Below are 17,987 nucleotides of genomic sequence, written 5' to 3'. Positions count from 1 at the left end.
GTTATGACTCAACCGACGCGTTCTTCCTTGTCCCTTTCCCGGTTACAAGCGAGCTTCATAAATGTCATCTAATGCAACATTTCAAAGCAATGCAGCAGGAGGTAGTGTTTTTTTTGGTCCTGTAATACCTTGGGCAGTTTTTCCAGAGGGTCGGATGTGTTTGGTCTCTTGCAGCAAAAGCCAAGAGTTCTATGGCATCTGAAAGACTAACAAGTTTGTTTATTGTGGCATAACCTTTCGAGAACTAACGCCCATGCTTCTGCTTAACTAGGTTTGAACGCTTATGCCGTAATCAAAGCATCTGTTAGTAAGGGCCATAGTTCAGTGTTAGAGCATCTGCTTACCATGCAGAATGTCCCGGGTTCAATCCCAGGCAGCCCCAAGTAGGATTGACAGAGCCCCGACTGAAATCCTGGAAAGCTGCTACTCTGCGTAGGTAACACTGACCGAGATGGACCAGAGGTCTGACTCAGCGTAAGATGCGTCGTTGTAGATTGGCACCTCAGGGCTGCAATCGTAAAACATTTGCTAGGGAGGGGGGAAAGGCACAATGAGCACAACGGGACTGACTTCCAACTCAATAAATACTCATCGGATTGTGCTGTTAAAAATAGGATTTGGTTTTTTCTAAGAGCTGAAGAATTGACTTCACACGAGCCTCTAAGAGAGGAAGCATTCCTCTTAGTGTGCCATTCTGTGGTTAATGACAACCTGAATTTGCAGAAACCTCACAAAATGGAGAAGGGGAAAACCACACCAGACTTTTCAGCGGCCGCCACATGACCTTTAGTCATGACATGCGGAATGGAACTGATGGCAAGCGCCCGAGGCTTAAAAATGCCTCCTTGTTTGAGCCTGCAATCCTGTATGTGACTTACTTCCGCGTAAAGAAGCTGCAAAATTTACGATCACAAGAGGAAAAATGGGGTTTCGCCCAGGCAGTACTGCTATGAACATTACTGGTAAGAACCCTGTGGGGCTTACTTCAAAACAAGTAAACGTCGGATCGGATCTGCCTCCCTCCTTCCCTCCGGCAATCAAACCATGTGAGCTGTCGGTGTGGCGGAGTCTCCAGCAGGGGCAGCTGGCAGTTTGGCGACCCAAAGACCTTTCTAGCTGGGGGAGGGGATGTCTCACTTTACATTAAGTGATCGTTATTTTAATGAATGATGTTCCAAGGTGTTCCACAGAACGGCATGCCTTGAAGCTTTCGGCTGGGGCATGTGGGCCAATTATTGCATATTTACATTTTAGTCATAACTTTCCTTACTAAATCCAGGAAATGCAGGGACTCATACTTGAGCAAGAGGCTGACTCTCCTGATTCCTTGACACATTTTCTTACATAATAATAATAATTTGATGGATTTTCCCACAAGAAATTAATCCAGCCTCCCCTGTAACGGGAGGAGAAATCACTAAAGCAACCTACTTCCTAAACGACTGGAGCCAATCCCGGTTGCAGTGAAGAAGAAAGAAAAATAAGTTTAAAGAACCCTTCCGCTGGAGTTGGCTCCATCCCAGAGACGTTGCTAAAGCAATTCGCCTATCTCATCCATCTCAGAGCAAAATAAACTTTACGAACGCACGTGTTTACTCAGCGGGGGTGAACAGAGCCGTGAGAGACTTTCTTTCAAGAAGTCACATGCACATATTTTTTTTTGAATGAACATGCGGCTCGAAACATTCTGAATACAGTTCAATTTCAGAAGCCGGGGGTGGGGAAAAACTGCTCCGAGGCGAATTTCCCTCCACCCGAGTAGAAGAGACGTAATGGTGATTTTTCCTTTTCGTGCCGTTTTCTGCTACTTTGAATTAGATTAGCCGGTGGTTTACGAGGGGAACGTTCAGATAGGAAACCGGTTTCCCTGGAACGATTTAGTTTAAACCCTTTAACTCGAACCACAAGTAGAAGTTACTGACTTCTGAGTAATACAGATTTTGGGTCAGGCTACAGGTCATTTGGCAGCCGCCGTAAGAAACCGCTTACTCCAGAGGAATCTCGGGAACTTTAGTGGGATCTCAAAGAGACTACCCTGAAGGAAACATCTCCTCAAGTAGTGTTGAGGATCCCTCGGGCGACTTCTTCGCGAGTCGTCATAACCCATTGGCCCTATTAAAGCCAGGGGTCTTAAACGGCGCCGATAGATAACAGGAACCAGGCGCTGAGCCGCTGTTGCCACACACCCTCGGAGTGACCGATAAAGTTTTAAGCACTACTTCTAAATCTGGACTGAAGGGGCTCAGAGCAGCGAGTCCACCCACGAAGAACAGGAGGCAGCTCCGACAATAAACAAGCCGAGAGAAAGGCGGAGGAAGTCTCCTCTCTCCCTCCCTCGGAAGAGCGGGGTTGGCTGAATGGAAGGCGCGAGTTAGCAGGAAGTAAGGCTGCAATCCTAAGGAGGAGGAACAGCTCAATCCTAACCACGCCTACTCAAAAGCAAGCCCCATTGAATTCTGTGGGGTTTCCTCGGCTGCAGTTCTAACTGGGAGTATGCCCCGTTGAATTCAATAAGGCTTTCGTCTTAGACATGTTTAGGATTACACTGCAACTCCCACTGGCCGTATCGACTTACCTCCAAGGACAAACATTTAGGATCGGGCTACAAGGGCTAAACTTTCTTTCCTACCCTCCCTTTCCCCTATTCATACTAAGCTAGGAGTGAGTCGGAGTCGCCCAACACCAGCGGGAGACTGGGGTACGGTAGGAGCATGTGACCTCAGCCTTTTCCTTCCTCCCAATTTTTCCAGCGCGCCGCTCAAAGAGCTGCCTGGGAAGGAGAGCGGGAAGCGGACAGACAGGCCGGGGGCTGCCCCTGCCGGTCTTGCTCGGTCACCATTACATTCGGCCTCGCAGGAGAGCTTTGTGTTGTCCTCCTCCCCACCCCGCGTTGGTATCTGACAGAGTCACTCACACCAGCCTCCAGCCAGCCAGCAGCAAGGGAGAGGAAAAGGAGGCGGCGGCCAAGGCGGCCCCGGCTCCTGGTTACTCTCTGGCTTACTCATTGCTGGGAGGTGGGGGAGGGCGCACCTCGTGGTAGTGGCGGGGGAGGCAGCCGCTGCTTGCCTCACTCCGGCAAGCACAAGTTAAAGAACAAAGACAGGAGAAGCAGAGCGGGAGCCGCTCTCAATTTACTTTTATCAGCTCCAGCGGAGGCCGGAGAGCGCTGGCCATTCAACCCTCTAAAAACAACGGCCGGGAAGTGATTCTCCTCTCCCCTTGCATTTTCCCTTAAGTTTCTTTTTACTTCCCCCCTTCCCCCATTTCTGAATAAAAGGAATCTTCCAGGATTGGGTAGAAGTTGTTTTCGGGCACCAAGATGAAAAGTAAAAAAAGTAAGTAGGCTTGTGGTGGCTTGAGGGTCTCTTTGCGATCGGGGCTGTTCCAAAGGAAAGAAGCTGCTCTCTGCCCTCCTCGTGGTGTTGTTAAACAATTGTTGGGAGAGCGAGCGAGGGAGGGAATGCGCTGCGCCAGGCTCGGCTTTGCACCTCCCGGGTTCAGTTTGTTAAAGGAATCGGGTTCTCCAGCCCGATCCTTTCGCTTGCAAACTTTGTGTGGAGCCTGGGATCTCGATGGCAGTTGGGGGGGGGTCCGCTCAGACAAAACATAAGCTGTCTGCCGGGAGGTTGTATTTCCACGCTGCTGGCGCCCTGTCAAAAGCATGTTCCAACTGCCTGCTTTGTGTCCGGGCAAAGTTTTCTTCCTCGTCTCTTCTCCTCCCACCCTTCTTCCATTCTTTCTTTTAAACCCAACTATTTTATTACTTTCCTTTTCTGTTGTTGACTACTGAAACTTTCTCAGTCAAGGATGTCTCATAGGTCCCCCCCCCCAAAAAAATCTCAGTAGCGTTGTTCGGGCAGGGTAGCAGAGGAGCGCTCTTTGTTTGCGATTTTCGGGTAGGAGGGGGCATGGAGACGAAGGAGGAGCCATTTAAAAAGCAGTTAAAAAACTCCCTTCAGTGCAGGGTTTTTATTTATTTAAAAAATATATTCTAGACTTGTATAAATACACTTTATGTTTAATGGAAGATAGGAAAGCAGGTTTAGGTACACTTTCCTCGTCCAGAATGCAAGGCTGTGGTGTAAAAGATAACTTTGTAAACTACTTCACTTTGCTGATTGACAAGAGTGCATTTCCTTCTCCGACCCTTTAAACAATAGGATTGTCATTGTTTCCTTCTGTGAACTTTACAGCTCAATCCTATGCATGTTTACGGAGAAGTAAGTCCCACTGAACTCAGTGGTACTTACTCGAGGCTTACAGCCCTAGGCTGTGGTCCTTCACTCACTTACCTGGGAGTAAGTCTCACTGAACTCAGTGGGTCTTACTTTTCACTAGACATGCATAGGATCACACAGCTGGAGTGACTTTTAAAAAACCCAGCAGTTAACTCCCAATAATATGCTTTAAAAATACTTTTAAAACAAATTTAAAAGTTCTTTTTCATGAAGTTGATCATATTTTATGTCACTATTGGTGGTTCAAGATCATTACAATTTGTAGCAGAGTATTTTACAAAGAGCACTGCATTGTGCAGAGGTGGCTTTTGTTTAAATTACACATTTGATATTCATAGTTCAGACTGTGCTCCCCTTGCCAAGAGTCCTACAGAACTTTGTGTGTGTGCATGTGTACACCTACTCTGTGCTTTCAGACTTCTTTATATGTAATTTAAGAGGTTTTCTATTAACATAGTTTGCAGGCTTTGTGGAGAGCTATGGGACTAAATGAGAAAAACACACAAAGGAAACTGGGCTTCAAAGACTACAGTTAAGCCATCCTAAGTGGGTAATGTAAGCCCACAATAAATGAAGAGAACACCATTATGGATAAAAGTCTGTGTTTATAACTTATTCTGCCCCAAAGTTTTTGTTCTCCTGAGTGACTGTGGATAATGTGTTGCATACCATGGCCTGCCCTCTGTGTGGCTAAAGACACATATCCTGGCTTCTGGGCATCCCAGTTTGACAAAATAAGGAGCATTATTGGACAAAAGTTCCAGAGTGAATTACTTAGAACAGATATTTTTAGAGCATTCCTCTGCTCCCTCTATTTGCACAGTGGCGCTGAGTTGGTTTCCTGTCTGCTGCTGCTTCCATTGTTCTTTGGCTTCTCACCCGAGGGCAGCTGTTCTGCTTGTATGTGTATGTTTCAAATATAAAACTTCATGTGTAGTTAACTGTTTATTTGCCTCAGCATTAAATGGGTGTACATGCCATCATGTGTTCAGTGTTTGAGCTGGAATGTTGCTTAAAATAAACCAAAGAAGAATTGGCCTAGCTGTCTAGTGAGTTTGGGCAGGGCCTCAAAACAAAACAATGAAAAGATGTCTTAGATGGAGGACTTCTGAGTTGAGGAGTGTACTGAGTTTTGGAAGCACATGTTGCAAAATGGAAACTGAGGGAACATTTGCAGACGCCTGATCTTTAAAAGATGAAGCAACAAAACATTTTTAAAATATTAGTCAGTACATGTGGTCTGTAGCTTACTGTCTATGCTGAAAACCTGAAGGATTTTTTGTGCTTTAATCCGAAGAACTTTGAAACAAGTTCCAAAGTAACAGGGTTTATTTTGTTTTATTTGTTTATTTCATTGAAACCAACCCTTCATCAGAGTCATCAAATACAAAATCAACTTAGGCTGCAGTCCAATGTATTGCTACTCAGAAGTAAGCTCCATTGGGTTCGGTGGGACTTACTTCCAGAGTAAATGTATATTGGATTGTAGCCTTAGTTCTGTGTAAATGTGTGTTGGATTTGAGTGCTACTTGTGATTTCTTACAGCTTGATAAGTAAGTGTGTACCTGCATTTAAATTCAAGCTGACACCTTTTGAGGAGCATTAGAGTAAAGTAATGAAGCCTAGGGAGGGATGGTAGGGGGTGTGGATGTGTTTCAGTACATGAACCAGTATGATGCATTGCAGTTGCTGTGGAATGAATAGTGTACATTCTTGCACACCCTTCCTTTGTGTACACAAATGATGAGAAACCTGTTGATATAAATCTTGGGATGAAGCATATTCTATATAAACTTTCTTAAAATGGTTCAGATCCATATAATAAAGTTTATGTCCATAAACCGGCTTCGAAAAGAGTGCTGGGGGTAGGTTGGAAATACATATGCCTTCTCAAACTAAGGTAATTGGGCAAAGAGGAATATAAGTAGCTGCTCAGAAATAAGGGTTTTTTCCTTGATCCCTCCTGGCCTTAGGAGTATGGGGTGTTTTTTATTATTATTATTATTTAACAAACTTACGCCCTGCCCCCATTTAAAAAAGAGAACTCAGGGTGGCTTTTAGCGGTCAAACAAAGCATGTAACATCTAGATCAACAGAACATAAAACGTGGGAAACGGCAGTTAACTGTTCACATAACCAGACTAGAAATTAATCAGCTAACAACAACAGCAATTCATAGAGCATCAATCCCAAAAGCTTTTGACAGCAGCATGCAAAGCTGTATGTTCCCTTTATTGACAGGTTAGGGAAACAAAAAAGGCATCCCCTGTTTCTCATGAGATATTCTTTTTCTTGCTGTCCTGGGCATCTTAACACTCCATAGCCTTGTGCCACTATTTTTAATTGCTACGCCAATCCCAAACATGCAGCCTTCTTTGTTTTTACCTTGGTTACATTTGGGACAAGTCCATACCACATAGTGCTTTTTTCATGTCAGTAGCAGAGTGGCTTTTCTTTTTGTACAGGGAATTTTTCTTTAATCTTACATATTTAGGTTTGATTTGAATTTTGTACACTTGATTTAACCCTATGCTGGAATGAACTTTGCAGGTGCATTCTGGAAATGTTTTGCCCACGTGAGTATGGACAGCAGCTGAAGCAGAGCTTCATAAAACACACAGAGAGATTTCATGGCAAAAGCAGGCTAACATTGTTCTCTTGGCAAAGGGAGAAAGCCTGCTTCTTGAAAGCCTCTTTGTGAATCTTATTGAAGCAGCTGGTTTCTACCTCTTTCCCTTGCAGGACTGTTTTACAGGGCAGTTTATCCCATCTGTTATTAAATGGGCTTATTTTCCTCTAATATTCAAAATCAAAGTGTTAACTACCCATCCGTGACCATGTCTAGTGTGCAGGTCTCTGTGTGTGGTCTGAAGCACGATAATACAGTTACATTGTGCCCGGAAGATTAAAACTGCTCAGTAATGTATACAAAGACAAAAAATTGATCTAACCTGCTTGCATTTTGACAATCTGTCGTATGGTGCATGCATCCAGAGTAATTTTCAGAACTGAGGCCTGCAAGCTGAGCCAAAAGCCAGTTGTGTCCCAGTACATTGGACCTAGTGGATTGATATGTAGCTGCAAAGTATCATTGTAGGTCCCTTCCCCCCCCCCCGCCAAGTACTGTTAAAAATACTACAGCAGGGATGTGGCTCCAACACCCATCAGCCTCAGTCAAGATCAGGGGGTCCTCATATCTGGTCTATCTAGGGCAGAGTTGGAGAACCTTTTTCAACTGAGGGCTATATTCCCATGTGGGTAACCTTCTGGGGGCTGTATGGCCAGAGGCAAAAGTGGGTGGGGCAGCAGATGCGACTCTTCCCTTGGTACAGTAGGGTACATTTCAGCCATGCCAAAGTAAGAGATTTTTTACCCTCCATCTGGGCAAGCAAAAGACTTTATTGTAATTTAAGGACACATTCCAGCCAGGCCAGAACACTTGAGGGGGGCGCAGAGCAGGGCCAGTGAGGGGTGTGTGGCCTAGGAAAAGTCCTGAGGCCTGGAGGGCCACATTTGCCCCCCCCCCGGCCTGAGGTTCTCCATCCTGATCTAGAAACATGCACAGCACATCTAAAGTTATTTGAATAAGGCTGAGTGACTATTAGAGGCCTCTTGGACATGCAGACGTGCATCTCCTTAATTTAACGTAGTGTGAACCCTAAGGTGGGATTGCTTTGCTTTACTTTGGAGGAACCTGACATAAAGCCTGAAACTGGAGCTTTTCCAATACTTTCATTACCAAGGACCTTATTACATTAAAACAAGGCAATACTTCAGTATCCAGATGGTTGTTTGTTGTCTTTTTTTAAAAAAAACCCTAACCTCTAACACGAGACAGGCAGCTTATGGAGGATGCCTTTTAACTGTGCCCTGTTAAAACAGGAAATCAAGAGCGCAGACTGATTACTAACAAGAGGAAAAACCAAAGCTAGCCTGTAATCAGCACAAATGCTTCAGTGTAAACAGAGCCATGATAGCACCAATGTGGCCTTTGCTCTAACGAGAAATCAGCTGGTCTAGGAAGAGATCTGCTGCCCCCTTCTAGTTTCCTGATGCTGGAACTTCTACTCAAATATGGGGACTTTTTTCTGACACTTCAAAGGGCTAGTGCTCCATTATTGAAATCATCTCATTATTCCAAGAGAACTTGCATGGCATTTTCCTCCAGTTTAGCTCAAACCTGTTTTGTATCATTAATCTCTTAGCAGAGGGAACATGTCACAATAAGTAAGCAGATCAAAGGGCAGGCAGCAGTGCTGGTTTGTTCTTGCTTTAATTTTTGTTTGTTCTGTCAGGAGATTTATAGGTTCTTGTTTTTATTTTTGGGAGGGAGGAGAAGAGCAGCTTTTTAGTTTCATTTTTGGGGAGGGGCACTGGAAAGGAAGTATACATGTCTAGTTTTAAATATTTTTAGCACAAGTCTGAAACATTTCTTTTTTGCTCCTAAGGCGATATCCTGATCTTGCTAGCTAAAACACTTCAGCATGACTGTTTACCTCAAGGCAGGGCCCATCATGTAAATACCTGTGTCGTGTATAGATCCATTGACTTGTCTGCTTCTGCTTTGAACCACTTGCTGTTGCATAAGTATTTTCCATGTATAGAAAGCACCCGTCAAGCCTGGCAGTGCCCAAATGACCCAATGAACTCGCCAGACATAGTATATCTAATGTCTCTGTATACAATAAGCAACTAGAAAGAGAACTGTGAATCCCACAGAGGAACAGGAGCAGAAAGCAGGAAGACCACAGATGGAGCCTTTGTCTGCTCTCACCCCCCTCCCCTGGGTCCAAGTCCATTATATGGTTTGCTTTCTTTACCTCTGCCCCATGCATGAGAAGACTCCCAGTTATATAGCCTAATATTAAAGGATCCCGCGTGGATCTGTATCTCGGTAGAAAAACATAGGCTTAACATAAGACTCTCCTGGCTATAGTCTGTCATGGAAAATGGCTTGGCAGAGAGAGAAAGACATGCATGCATCTGGGAGGGGAGGGTGACAGTAAGCCACAATGACTTGCACATAGGCCAATAGCTTCACTTGGGTAACTGTTCAAATGCTTCATGCTTCAAGATGCCTTTCACTTTACCCAGCCCCCTTCATCTCAGCAAGCCACCCCCCATCCCTGTTCCCCATGTTCATTAGAATGATTGCTAGTGTCTTTCTATCCAAGAACATCTTCTTACTGATCTTCCCATTCCACTTCCATTTCATGTGGCCCAACTGCTTGGTTTATCAACACACCAGCAACGAATGGATGGGCGAGTTGAAAGGACATCGAGCTGCTGAGGCCACCACTCTTGATGGCACTCCAGGATGGGGCATGGGCAAAATGTAGATCCTCAGTCCTGGCACGGTTTAGTGATAGAAAACCCATCCTCACCCACCACCTCCTCCACCACTACCAGCGTGCATAGTCCAACATACTAACGTTGGAGGCAGATAAAAACAGGTGGAATGGTGGCTTTGTATCTGCCATCCAGTACGAGTACAAGTTACCTCTAAGTTTACATGAATATGTATTAAAATTCTTCTACTGAGTAGCATCCCTTGGGAACCCATCATAGAAAATGGAGGTTCCCAAACTTTCTGTTCCTGCAAGGTCTCTTGTACCTAAATGACAGAGGAGCAACAGTTACAGCTTTCCCCAGCCATTCACCTCTATGTTTGGTAGAGCTGCATATGTTACATTGCTGTCAGTATGCACTCTGGAAAGGCACAGAGCCCTGCTAGAAACAAAAAAGTAGTGGTCTTAGAGAAGAATAGCTTCTGGTTCCCTCCTGATGATAGTGGCTGCTGCTGTAGTAGCTTTTGTTTGTGGTATTCATGATACAGAGGGTGTGCTCATGTTTCCATGCATGTTGAATAGCTGCCTGTGGGCCAAAAGGGGGATGGTGTGTGGGATCTAGGGTTGGTGAGAACTTTCTACTGGCTTGGGAGGGCTTGGTCCGCTTGAGCTGTGATTTTGCTCTCTTGCATTGGTTTGCTGGTTGATTTTTATCATTTCATTATACTGCTGTGTATTTTGTTTTAATATATTTTCCACCATTTTGGGAGCTTTTGAGCCAAAGAGCAGCATATAAATAAACTATAACAGCAATGATAATAATCTGAATAATAATGTATTATTAAGTAGCAGCTGCAATAGACATATCTGGTGAATGCTGTTATTGAATAAATGGAAGTGAGAGGGGAATTGTCCCAGTCCTCATGCTGTAGCCCTGCTCCTCACTCTGACAGTAGTAGCCCCCCTGATGCCTCTGTTCAAGGCAGTTACTTTTGGGGGAAGATAATGTGGATATTAAAACAGTAGTTGGCCACCCCACATAGAGAGTTTCACTAGCACTCTTGTCTCCAGAGACTTAACTGTTCTGCTCCGTATGTCCTGGCTCTGATCCTTCAGGGAGGACTGAATCGGCAGTGTTTGGGCAGAAGCAGCAAAAGGTGTGGTGGAGTATTTGGTGTTCACCAGCCAAGGAGGTTATGCTCCTGAATGCCTTCACCAGTGTATGATGGGAATTTACCTAGGTTTGAGGGTTTGTGACTGAAAGGGGCTTCTCTTCTATGCAGTCCATACCTATTCTGGGTCCACTTTGCAACTAATACTTCTACCACCTGTTGAATAACAATACATGTTGCACAATATTGTTTTTTGGGGGGAGAGACTCTGTGGTCATGAGTGTATGAATACTCTGTATATCTATCACTTCCCTGAGCACTTCTGCAGGGAAGTGGTGAAGGAAGTGCAGGTCTCATAATCTGAGGTGTCAATCCTAACCATGTCTACTCAGAAGCAAGTACTATTGAATTCAATGGGGCTTACTCCCAGGTAAGGGGGTTAGGATTACAGCCTTTGACTTCTCACTGGTGACCAGCCATCCCTGATTAACTGTGCGGAGTGTTGTCTTCGCAATTCCATTGCAGGAATAGAGTTCAGGTTTCTGGTAGACTTTGTGTCAAGAGCCCATACAAAGTTACCTGTGATCAGAGTTCCCAGTTATACCTGTTGTGGTGTGCTGTCACTGGCTGCAGAGTTAGTTGGAATCTTGTCTCCACCGTGGCTCTAGGGGTGATGAAAGAGGAGGGAGGACAGTCATCTGGCCCTCTCCAATGGAGATGTTTTAACTTCTATCCTTTGTTTTTGCAGTTATAGCATGACCCTGTCCATCAGGGGGGGCAACACCTGAGTTGAGTATAGCAGGAATGGGAAACTTATGACTTTTCAGGTGTTGTTGGACTGCGGCTCCCATTATCCTTGACCATTGGCCATGCTAGATGGTGCTGAAGGGAGCTGGAGTCCAACACAACATCTGCAGAGGCACAGGTTCCCCATTCCTGGAGTATATGTCTCTGGTTTCTGTTCCTTCACCCCTGTATTCTAAACTCGGCCTGGTTTTCCCTCTTGTACTGAGGGTATTGCTCCACTGGTATAATGTTGTACTCAGCTGGCAAAATGGGGTTTAGGACATTATATCACAGCCTGTGTGTGAGACTCAAGAAGAAGATTTATTTATCTGTCAAGCTAGTGTATAAGGCTTGGATTCCTAAAATTTCTGGCGAGATTCAAAGACACATAGGCAGAGCAAGGGTTCTTGGGTTGCCTACAGTTACTAGTTTCTTTAGATGTTCTTTTGAATGCCATGTTCAGCACATTTACTTGAAAGTAGGTTTTGCTTCAATCAGTAGGATTATATTTCCAGACATACGGTCATACAATTGAGTTTTTAGGTTTTTTTTCCTAGTGTAAAATGGGATTGCAAATGTATTGTCCAATAATAGGACACAAAAAGTTTGAATGGTATAGTGGCTGTGAATACGGCTTGCTGGGCTAGGATGAGGAACCTTAGCTCAGTGGCAGAACACATGCTTTACACTCAGAAGGTTTCAAGTTCTATCCCTAGTTTCTCTCGTTAAAAAGGATCCAGAAAGAAGCAGAGTTCAGAAAATATCTGGTATAAAGGAGCAATCCTCACTCCCAGTTAGGGAAGAGCAGGGCTGAACAGAGTGGCCAAGCCGCATCCAACCCTGCAACTTGCACTCGTCAAGGTATATGTGGGCCAGTATTTTATTTAATTTTTGCTGTGTCAGGTCCTGGGTGGTGCAGCAAAGAGGTCCACATCAGGCCACTCTCTGGCCACTAGGCTGGCTTAGGATCCAGTAGACCCATGGCCAGGCCATCTTCGTTCCCATTCTGTCCTGTTTCAGGGCTTTACACCAGCTACCAGTGGTGGCAACATGATAGCCTGCCAACAGCCCATACTTTTGGTAGGCACAGCAGGGAATTCCATGGCAGTGGATATGTGTGTAAGGAAACCTCTGCCACATCCTAACTGCCCCCCAGCAGTGTGGATCAGAGGTTCTGCTTAGCAGTTCCTATAATTTATTGTAAGAAACTACACACCACTTAGAGATATTTGTATATATTAAGCAGTATAGAAATAGAATAAATGCATAAAATAAACATAAGCAAGTTAAACTTAAAAACTTGGCTGTAAGCAGATCAATGGCCAAGTTCTAAGATTTGCAGTGCCAACATAAAAGTATTGAGAATGTATCATATTAACTGTTGTGCCTGCATTGTGTCACAGCTGATAAATCCCACACTGGCTCTTCATGCATTGGGCACATTTCAGGTTCTCAGTCTTAAGTAGTTTGTGAACAGAAATGTGTAAAGATCTCGTAAATATACCAAATAAATATGCAGCAATTAAAAGGATCAGTTAACAGGAAATGGGGCATGACTGGTTCTCCAGAAAAACTTAAATGAGTATGAAAGTGTTTTTCAGGTACGTACATTTCCACCACTCCTCTTTCTCTGTGCTTTCAGATTATTTTTTATATATATTTTTATAGAAATTCATATCTAGGTTTTAATTATGCTTGTGTCCAACTCACACTTAATTGATAATTTTCTTGGAAGAACAGAAAGTTTTACTATATCTAAAAGCTATACTCAGTTTGTAAGGAGTACTGGAATATCATTGATACCTAATTCAACAAACTGAATTCTTATCTGATCTTGATTTTGGCTGCTTGCCTGACCATGAAGTCTTTAGCTTTAAAGAAAAATTGCTGGATGCATACCCACAGTTGCTGGCCAATGGTTGGTATGGTACTGGCAAACGATGCAAGCCACTGTAAGCTACTGTATATATGAGGTCATGTGTGTGGTTGCTGAGGTGACTTGTACACCTATGCCATCAGAGCCATATCCCCAGAATACAGGTTTCAGGAACTTGGAGTATATCTCATGGTTGTCTCTGAGGCACTATGCCATGCTTTAATTGTAGCAAGGTGATAATAAAATAGGTCTGAATGGATAAACTGAAGAGATAGTAGTGTGATGTTTACTGTTCTGTTTTTATCATAGATGTTGCAATATCAGGCAGTGAGACAGAGGATGATGACAGCATGGATGTCCCGCTGGATCTTTCCTCTTCTGCCAGCTCAGTCAAGAGAAGGAGACGAGGTAACCTGCCCAAGGAATCGGTGCAGATTCTTCGGGACTGGCTATATGAGCACCGCTTCAATGCGTATCCTTCAGAGCAAGAAAAAGCACTACTGTCAAGACAGACACACCTTTCTACACTACAGGTATTTAGGGATGCTCTGATTAAGTTTTAAGACTATAATCCTATGCATGGAGTAAGTCCTGTTTAATTCAATGGCACTTGCTCTTGAGTAAATAGGCAGATGATTGCATTGCACAGTAGTATTAGTTGATGTTGTATAGCCACTAGCTCCTGTTTTACTTTAATGAAGCATTAATTTTCATATGTTGTTAGTGCTTCAGTTTGAAAGATGCTATTTAGGTTTGGGAACTTACTACAGACCATTCAACCCACAGAGTTGCTAGTTCTGTTTGGGACTTTGGATCAGTTTTCTTCGTGTTGACTCTAGCGGTATGTATGGCTTCTGTTAGAATTTTAAATACCTCTGACCATTTCTTCAGAAGCTGGATTTGCGCATTTCTGTAATGCCCTCTCTGAACCCTATATGTTGTCACTTCAAACTCCCTGTGGGATTGCAAAACAGGAGCTGGGAAGTGAGTGATCCTGATTTACAATATGTGAGTTCACAGTACAGTGACTCTGAAAAATGAACAGGATGACAGTTGGGACACAAATATAAACTTCACATTTATTTATTCATGTATTTATGTGTGTGTGTATCTGTGTGTGTGTGTATCTATCTGTCTATGCCTGTTCTGAATATAGTTTTGAGCTTAAACATGCAGACTGTCTGTGTAGCTTTTCATAGTAGTTCTTTCAAATGACTGGAAAACAATGCACAAGTCCAAGTGTCTGTACTCAGATTGAGTTTAGAATGCAAATTAAGAGGATTGGTTTCTGTTTCCAAATCTGCCAGTGACAGTGTTCGACTCTGGACTTGTTGTTTGACCCTTTTTTGTATTAGGAAGAAAGAAGGAAAAGTATAACTCTGTATTTTATGGAATACATTGATTCATTCATTCAACAATTTGTTAATGCACATAAAACTTTGTAGATTCTAGAAAACATGACCTAAAGTGCCACTACAGGTAGCCTGGAATGTGTGTGCTCAAGTAGAAGGTTTAATTTCCAAATTATGTTGGACGTTATTTTGTTGAAGCATGTTGACAGCTCTGTAGATGAAATGTTGAAAACACAAATGATACGACCCCTCTGGAGTTCCCAGAGCCCTCCTCCCTTTGTTGGGGCTAGTATGTTCTCCTAATTAATTCATTGCCTGCTCTTTTAATTCTCTGCTATTGCAGTCTTAATATAGCATTCACAATAAGCCTGTAATAGTTTTGCAAATATTTCCACAATACATTAGTCCTCTTCATGTGTTCTGCCTGAATGCCGGAAGGGGCAGCGGGAGGCATGCAAGCCTCACCCCCAATCTTATTTCCCACATGTCCTAGGTATGCTTCAGACTTTCCTGTTCAACACATAACCACCACATGTGATGGGCTACCCCTCTCCACTTTTTTTTAACCTTCATGTGGTCAGGGTGAATGCCTGAAGATGTGTGTATGTGTGGGGACTGCATAAACCCCGCTTGCTAACTAGTAAGGTTCAGTGTAAATTTGGTTTTTGTATCATCTTAGCTCCTGTTGTTTTCTTAGAATATCACTTCTTTGTAAAAGTGTTAAGCAAATCTCCTTTGCAGTGGCACAAAGAGAAACAAACCTTATCCAGGAAACATGAAAAGGGCTGTTGAGCTGGCCTTTATTGCCCAGGAAACTGGCTTGATATTCAAACAAGGGCAAACTTCAGTGAGGTAATCTCTGTTTTGCCTGTTGACACAGTCAGTTGAGCAGGGCAAATCAGTAATTCTTTTGGGGAGGAGTTACTGTTTCACAGGGAAACATGTTCCTGTTGTTAATTAACCGAAATGTAATGAACAATGGGTAATAGGTTAACATGTGTACAGAGCTAAAAACTAAACCTGTTGGTTTAGGCTAAACAGACTTCAGATAGCCTGAGGCTCTTTAGTAAGCAGAAAGGGCTGGTAGAAACAGGAAGAAAGGAAGGGCCTTCAGTGGGTGCGTCAAAACCTGTCTGCCAGACTTCCATTTGTCCTGCAGTTAAGGAATCTTCTTGAAGACAGTCATGAATTTAACAGCACTGTTCTAATGGCACATAGTTGGAAATGAATGAAGGTAGGAATTAAGATGTCCTTGTGTTCTTAGGTCTGCAACTGGTTTATCAATGCACGCCGCAGACTTTTACCTGACATGCTGAGGAAGGATGGGAAGGACCCAAATCAGTTCACTATCTCACGAAGAGGGACCAAGATGGCTGATGGCAGCCCGGTGGAATTCTCCATTGGCACAAAAACCTGCATTCCACTGATCGAGAGCTCATTCCTCTCTAGTAGCACAAGACCAAGCAAGCCTTCTTCCCCAGGATCTCTTTTGGCTCGGCCATCAGTAATTTGCCACACCACGGTAACTGCACTGAAAGAGGCTCCTTTCTATTTGGGCCAACCAGGAGGTACTGGTCAGACCCCAGATGACCTTCAGCGGGCCTCGCCTACTAACTTCACAGACAACTCTCGTATATACCATGAGGATGTGTCTAAGCTGGGACCTAGTACAAATGCACAGAGTGGGCTTTTCAACACTCCTCCACCAACTCCTCCAGACCTCAACCAGGATTTTAGTGGATTTCGTCTCCTGGTGGATGTTGCACTCAAACGGGCAGCAGAGATGGAATTGCAGGCAAAACTCATGATATAAAACATTCTTCACATTGTTCCCCATGGCAGGGATATAATAGAAAGATGTGACAATTGTCTATACGATATCAAAGACTATCTGCATTTTTAAAAACTATTCTTATTTGCACAAGGGATTGCTGAAATGAAGCTTCCTGTCACTGAAATGGTCTTCAGTGGATTATGGTCATTCCAAGAATTATAAACTTAAAAACTACTGTAGAAATGAAAGGGGTTTCTTTTCTTTTCTTTTTTAAACAAATGTTTCTTAGTAGGGGTTTTTTCATAATGTGAGATGGTTCCCAAGATCATGTGATTTTGTTTTGTTTTTATTTTCATTGTTTTTTTTCAGACTGTGCAATATTTAGAAACAAGATTAGTCTTCATATCATTCCCATGTGGAACAAAATATACAAACAGGCTGTCTTAAAACAAATTCTAGATATTAAAACAAGGTTGAATTTGAATGATTATGATTTTTCATGATGTAATAAAATATTTTCTTTAATAGTGGATTCACATTGATTTGTGCGAGTGAGTGTGTTGAACTGGTGTCTCGGACAAGAGAGCCAGCTGCACTGTAGCAAAGAGACACTTCCCTCTCCAAATAATGTCAACTTTAAACGTGCCTTTTAAAAAGTTTGATTCAAACATGTTCTTCAGAAAACTCTAAGCTATTGGAAACGAAGATATGTAAAGTCTGTGTTAACAGGTTCATATGCACCATATATGTCATTGTGAGGAGGTGCTGGTTTGAAATCTGTATGGTAAGCCTGGTAAAGCAAATTCACATTTTTAAAAAAAGTCCAAGGAATTTGTGTTTAAACATAGCATTTTACTACTGACTAAATTAAATCTAACGCTGCAGCACTGCTGGTGTTATGGACTTCCAGGCATACAATGGTGCTTCTTCCTCTCCTGTCCCCACCAGCCTCTTCCATGCCATCAAAATCAGCTCCAAAGAGTTGGAGGACCCCACTGGGCAGATTTTGGGGGTACATGGGGGGAGGTCATGAAATTGAAGTCCCATTGTGCAAATGGAATCTCACGAGCGCAGCATTGGATACAACTCTAAACAGTGAATATATTAGATGAGTTTTGTAAGGCAGACATTTTCCAACTGTCCTAGGAACCACTTGGGAGTTTGTTGGGGGTTCCTTCATGGCAACATAAGTAATGGCAAATTAGCTTCCTTGATAGGTGGTCCACCACTTCCAGTTGCCCTATGCAATGTGCAGCCCCAGGAGTGTGTTGAGTATGTTCTTAAATTGCCGTACCTGTTAACATGGGGCAATGCTGAGGCCTAACAAACATGGTGAATCATAGAATAGTAGAGTTGGATGAGGCCTATAAGGCCATCAAGTGCAACCCCCTGCTCAATCTAGGAATCCAAAAAAAGCATACCCGACAAGTGGCTGTCTAGCTGCCTCTGGAATGCCTCTAGTGTTGGAGAGGCTACCACCTCCCTAGGTATCCAGTTCCATTGTTATACTGCGCTAGCAGTTAGGAAGTGTTTCCTGATGTTCAATTGAAATCTGGCTTCC

At 43.4% G+C, this 17,987-nt stretch overlaps 1 protein-coding gene across 3 annotated transcripts; it reads left to right on the top strand.

Annotated features, from left to right (window-relative positions):
• The first annotated feature begins 2,264 nt into the window (after positions 1-2,264).
• TGIF1 (TGFB induced factor homeobox 1) lies at positions 2,265-16,951 on the top strand. Of its 3 annotated transcripts, none has more exons than XM_061596110.1 (3): positions 2,265-2,381; positions 13,610-13,833; positions 15,917-16,951. In XM_061596110.1, exons 2-3 carry the CDS (start codon positions 13,651-13,653, stop codon positions 16,463-16,465), a joined length of 732 nt encoding a protein of 243 aa, XP_061452094.1. In that variant the 5' UTR covers positions 2,265-2,381; positions 13,610-13,650; the 3' UTR covers positions 16,466-16,951. The 3 variants fall into 3 exon arrangements, with proteins under 3 accessions (XP_061452094.1, XP_061452084.1, XP_061452076.1); XM_061596100.1 differs by lacking the exon at positions 2,265-2,381 and adding an exon at positions 2,463-2,698; XM_061596092.1 differs by lacking the exon at positions 2,265-2,381 and adding an exon at positions 2,733-3,335.
• The last annotated feature ends 1,036 nt before the right edge of the window (positions 16,952-17,987 follow it).

Source organism: Rhineura floridana, chromosome 1 (assembly GCF_030035675.1).
Source record: "Rhineura floridana isolate rRhiFlo1 chromosome 1, rRhiFlo1.hap2, whole genome shotgun sequence".
Taxonomy (NCBI): Eukaryota; Metazoa; Chordata; class Lepidosauria; order Squamata; family Rhineuridae; genus Rhineura; species Rhineura floridana.
Note: the sequence above shows the minus strand (reverse complement) of the source record. Positions and strands in the feature narration are given on the sequence as shown.

Excerpts from the sequence above, each read along its gene's own strand:
- TGIF1 (XM_061596092.1), top strand. Across the intron at positions 13,834-15,916 it reads CACACCTTTCTACACTACAG|GTCTGCAACTGGTTTATCAA; the intron begins GTATTTAGGGAT and ends TTGTGTTCTTAG.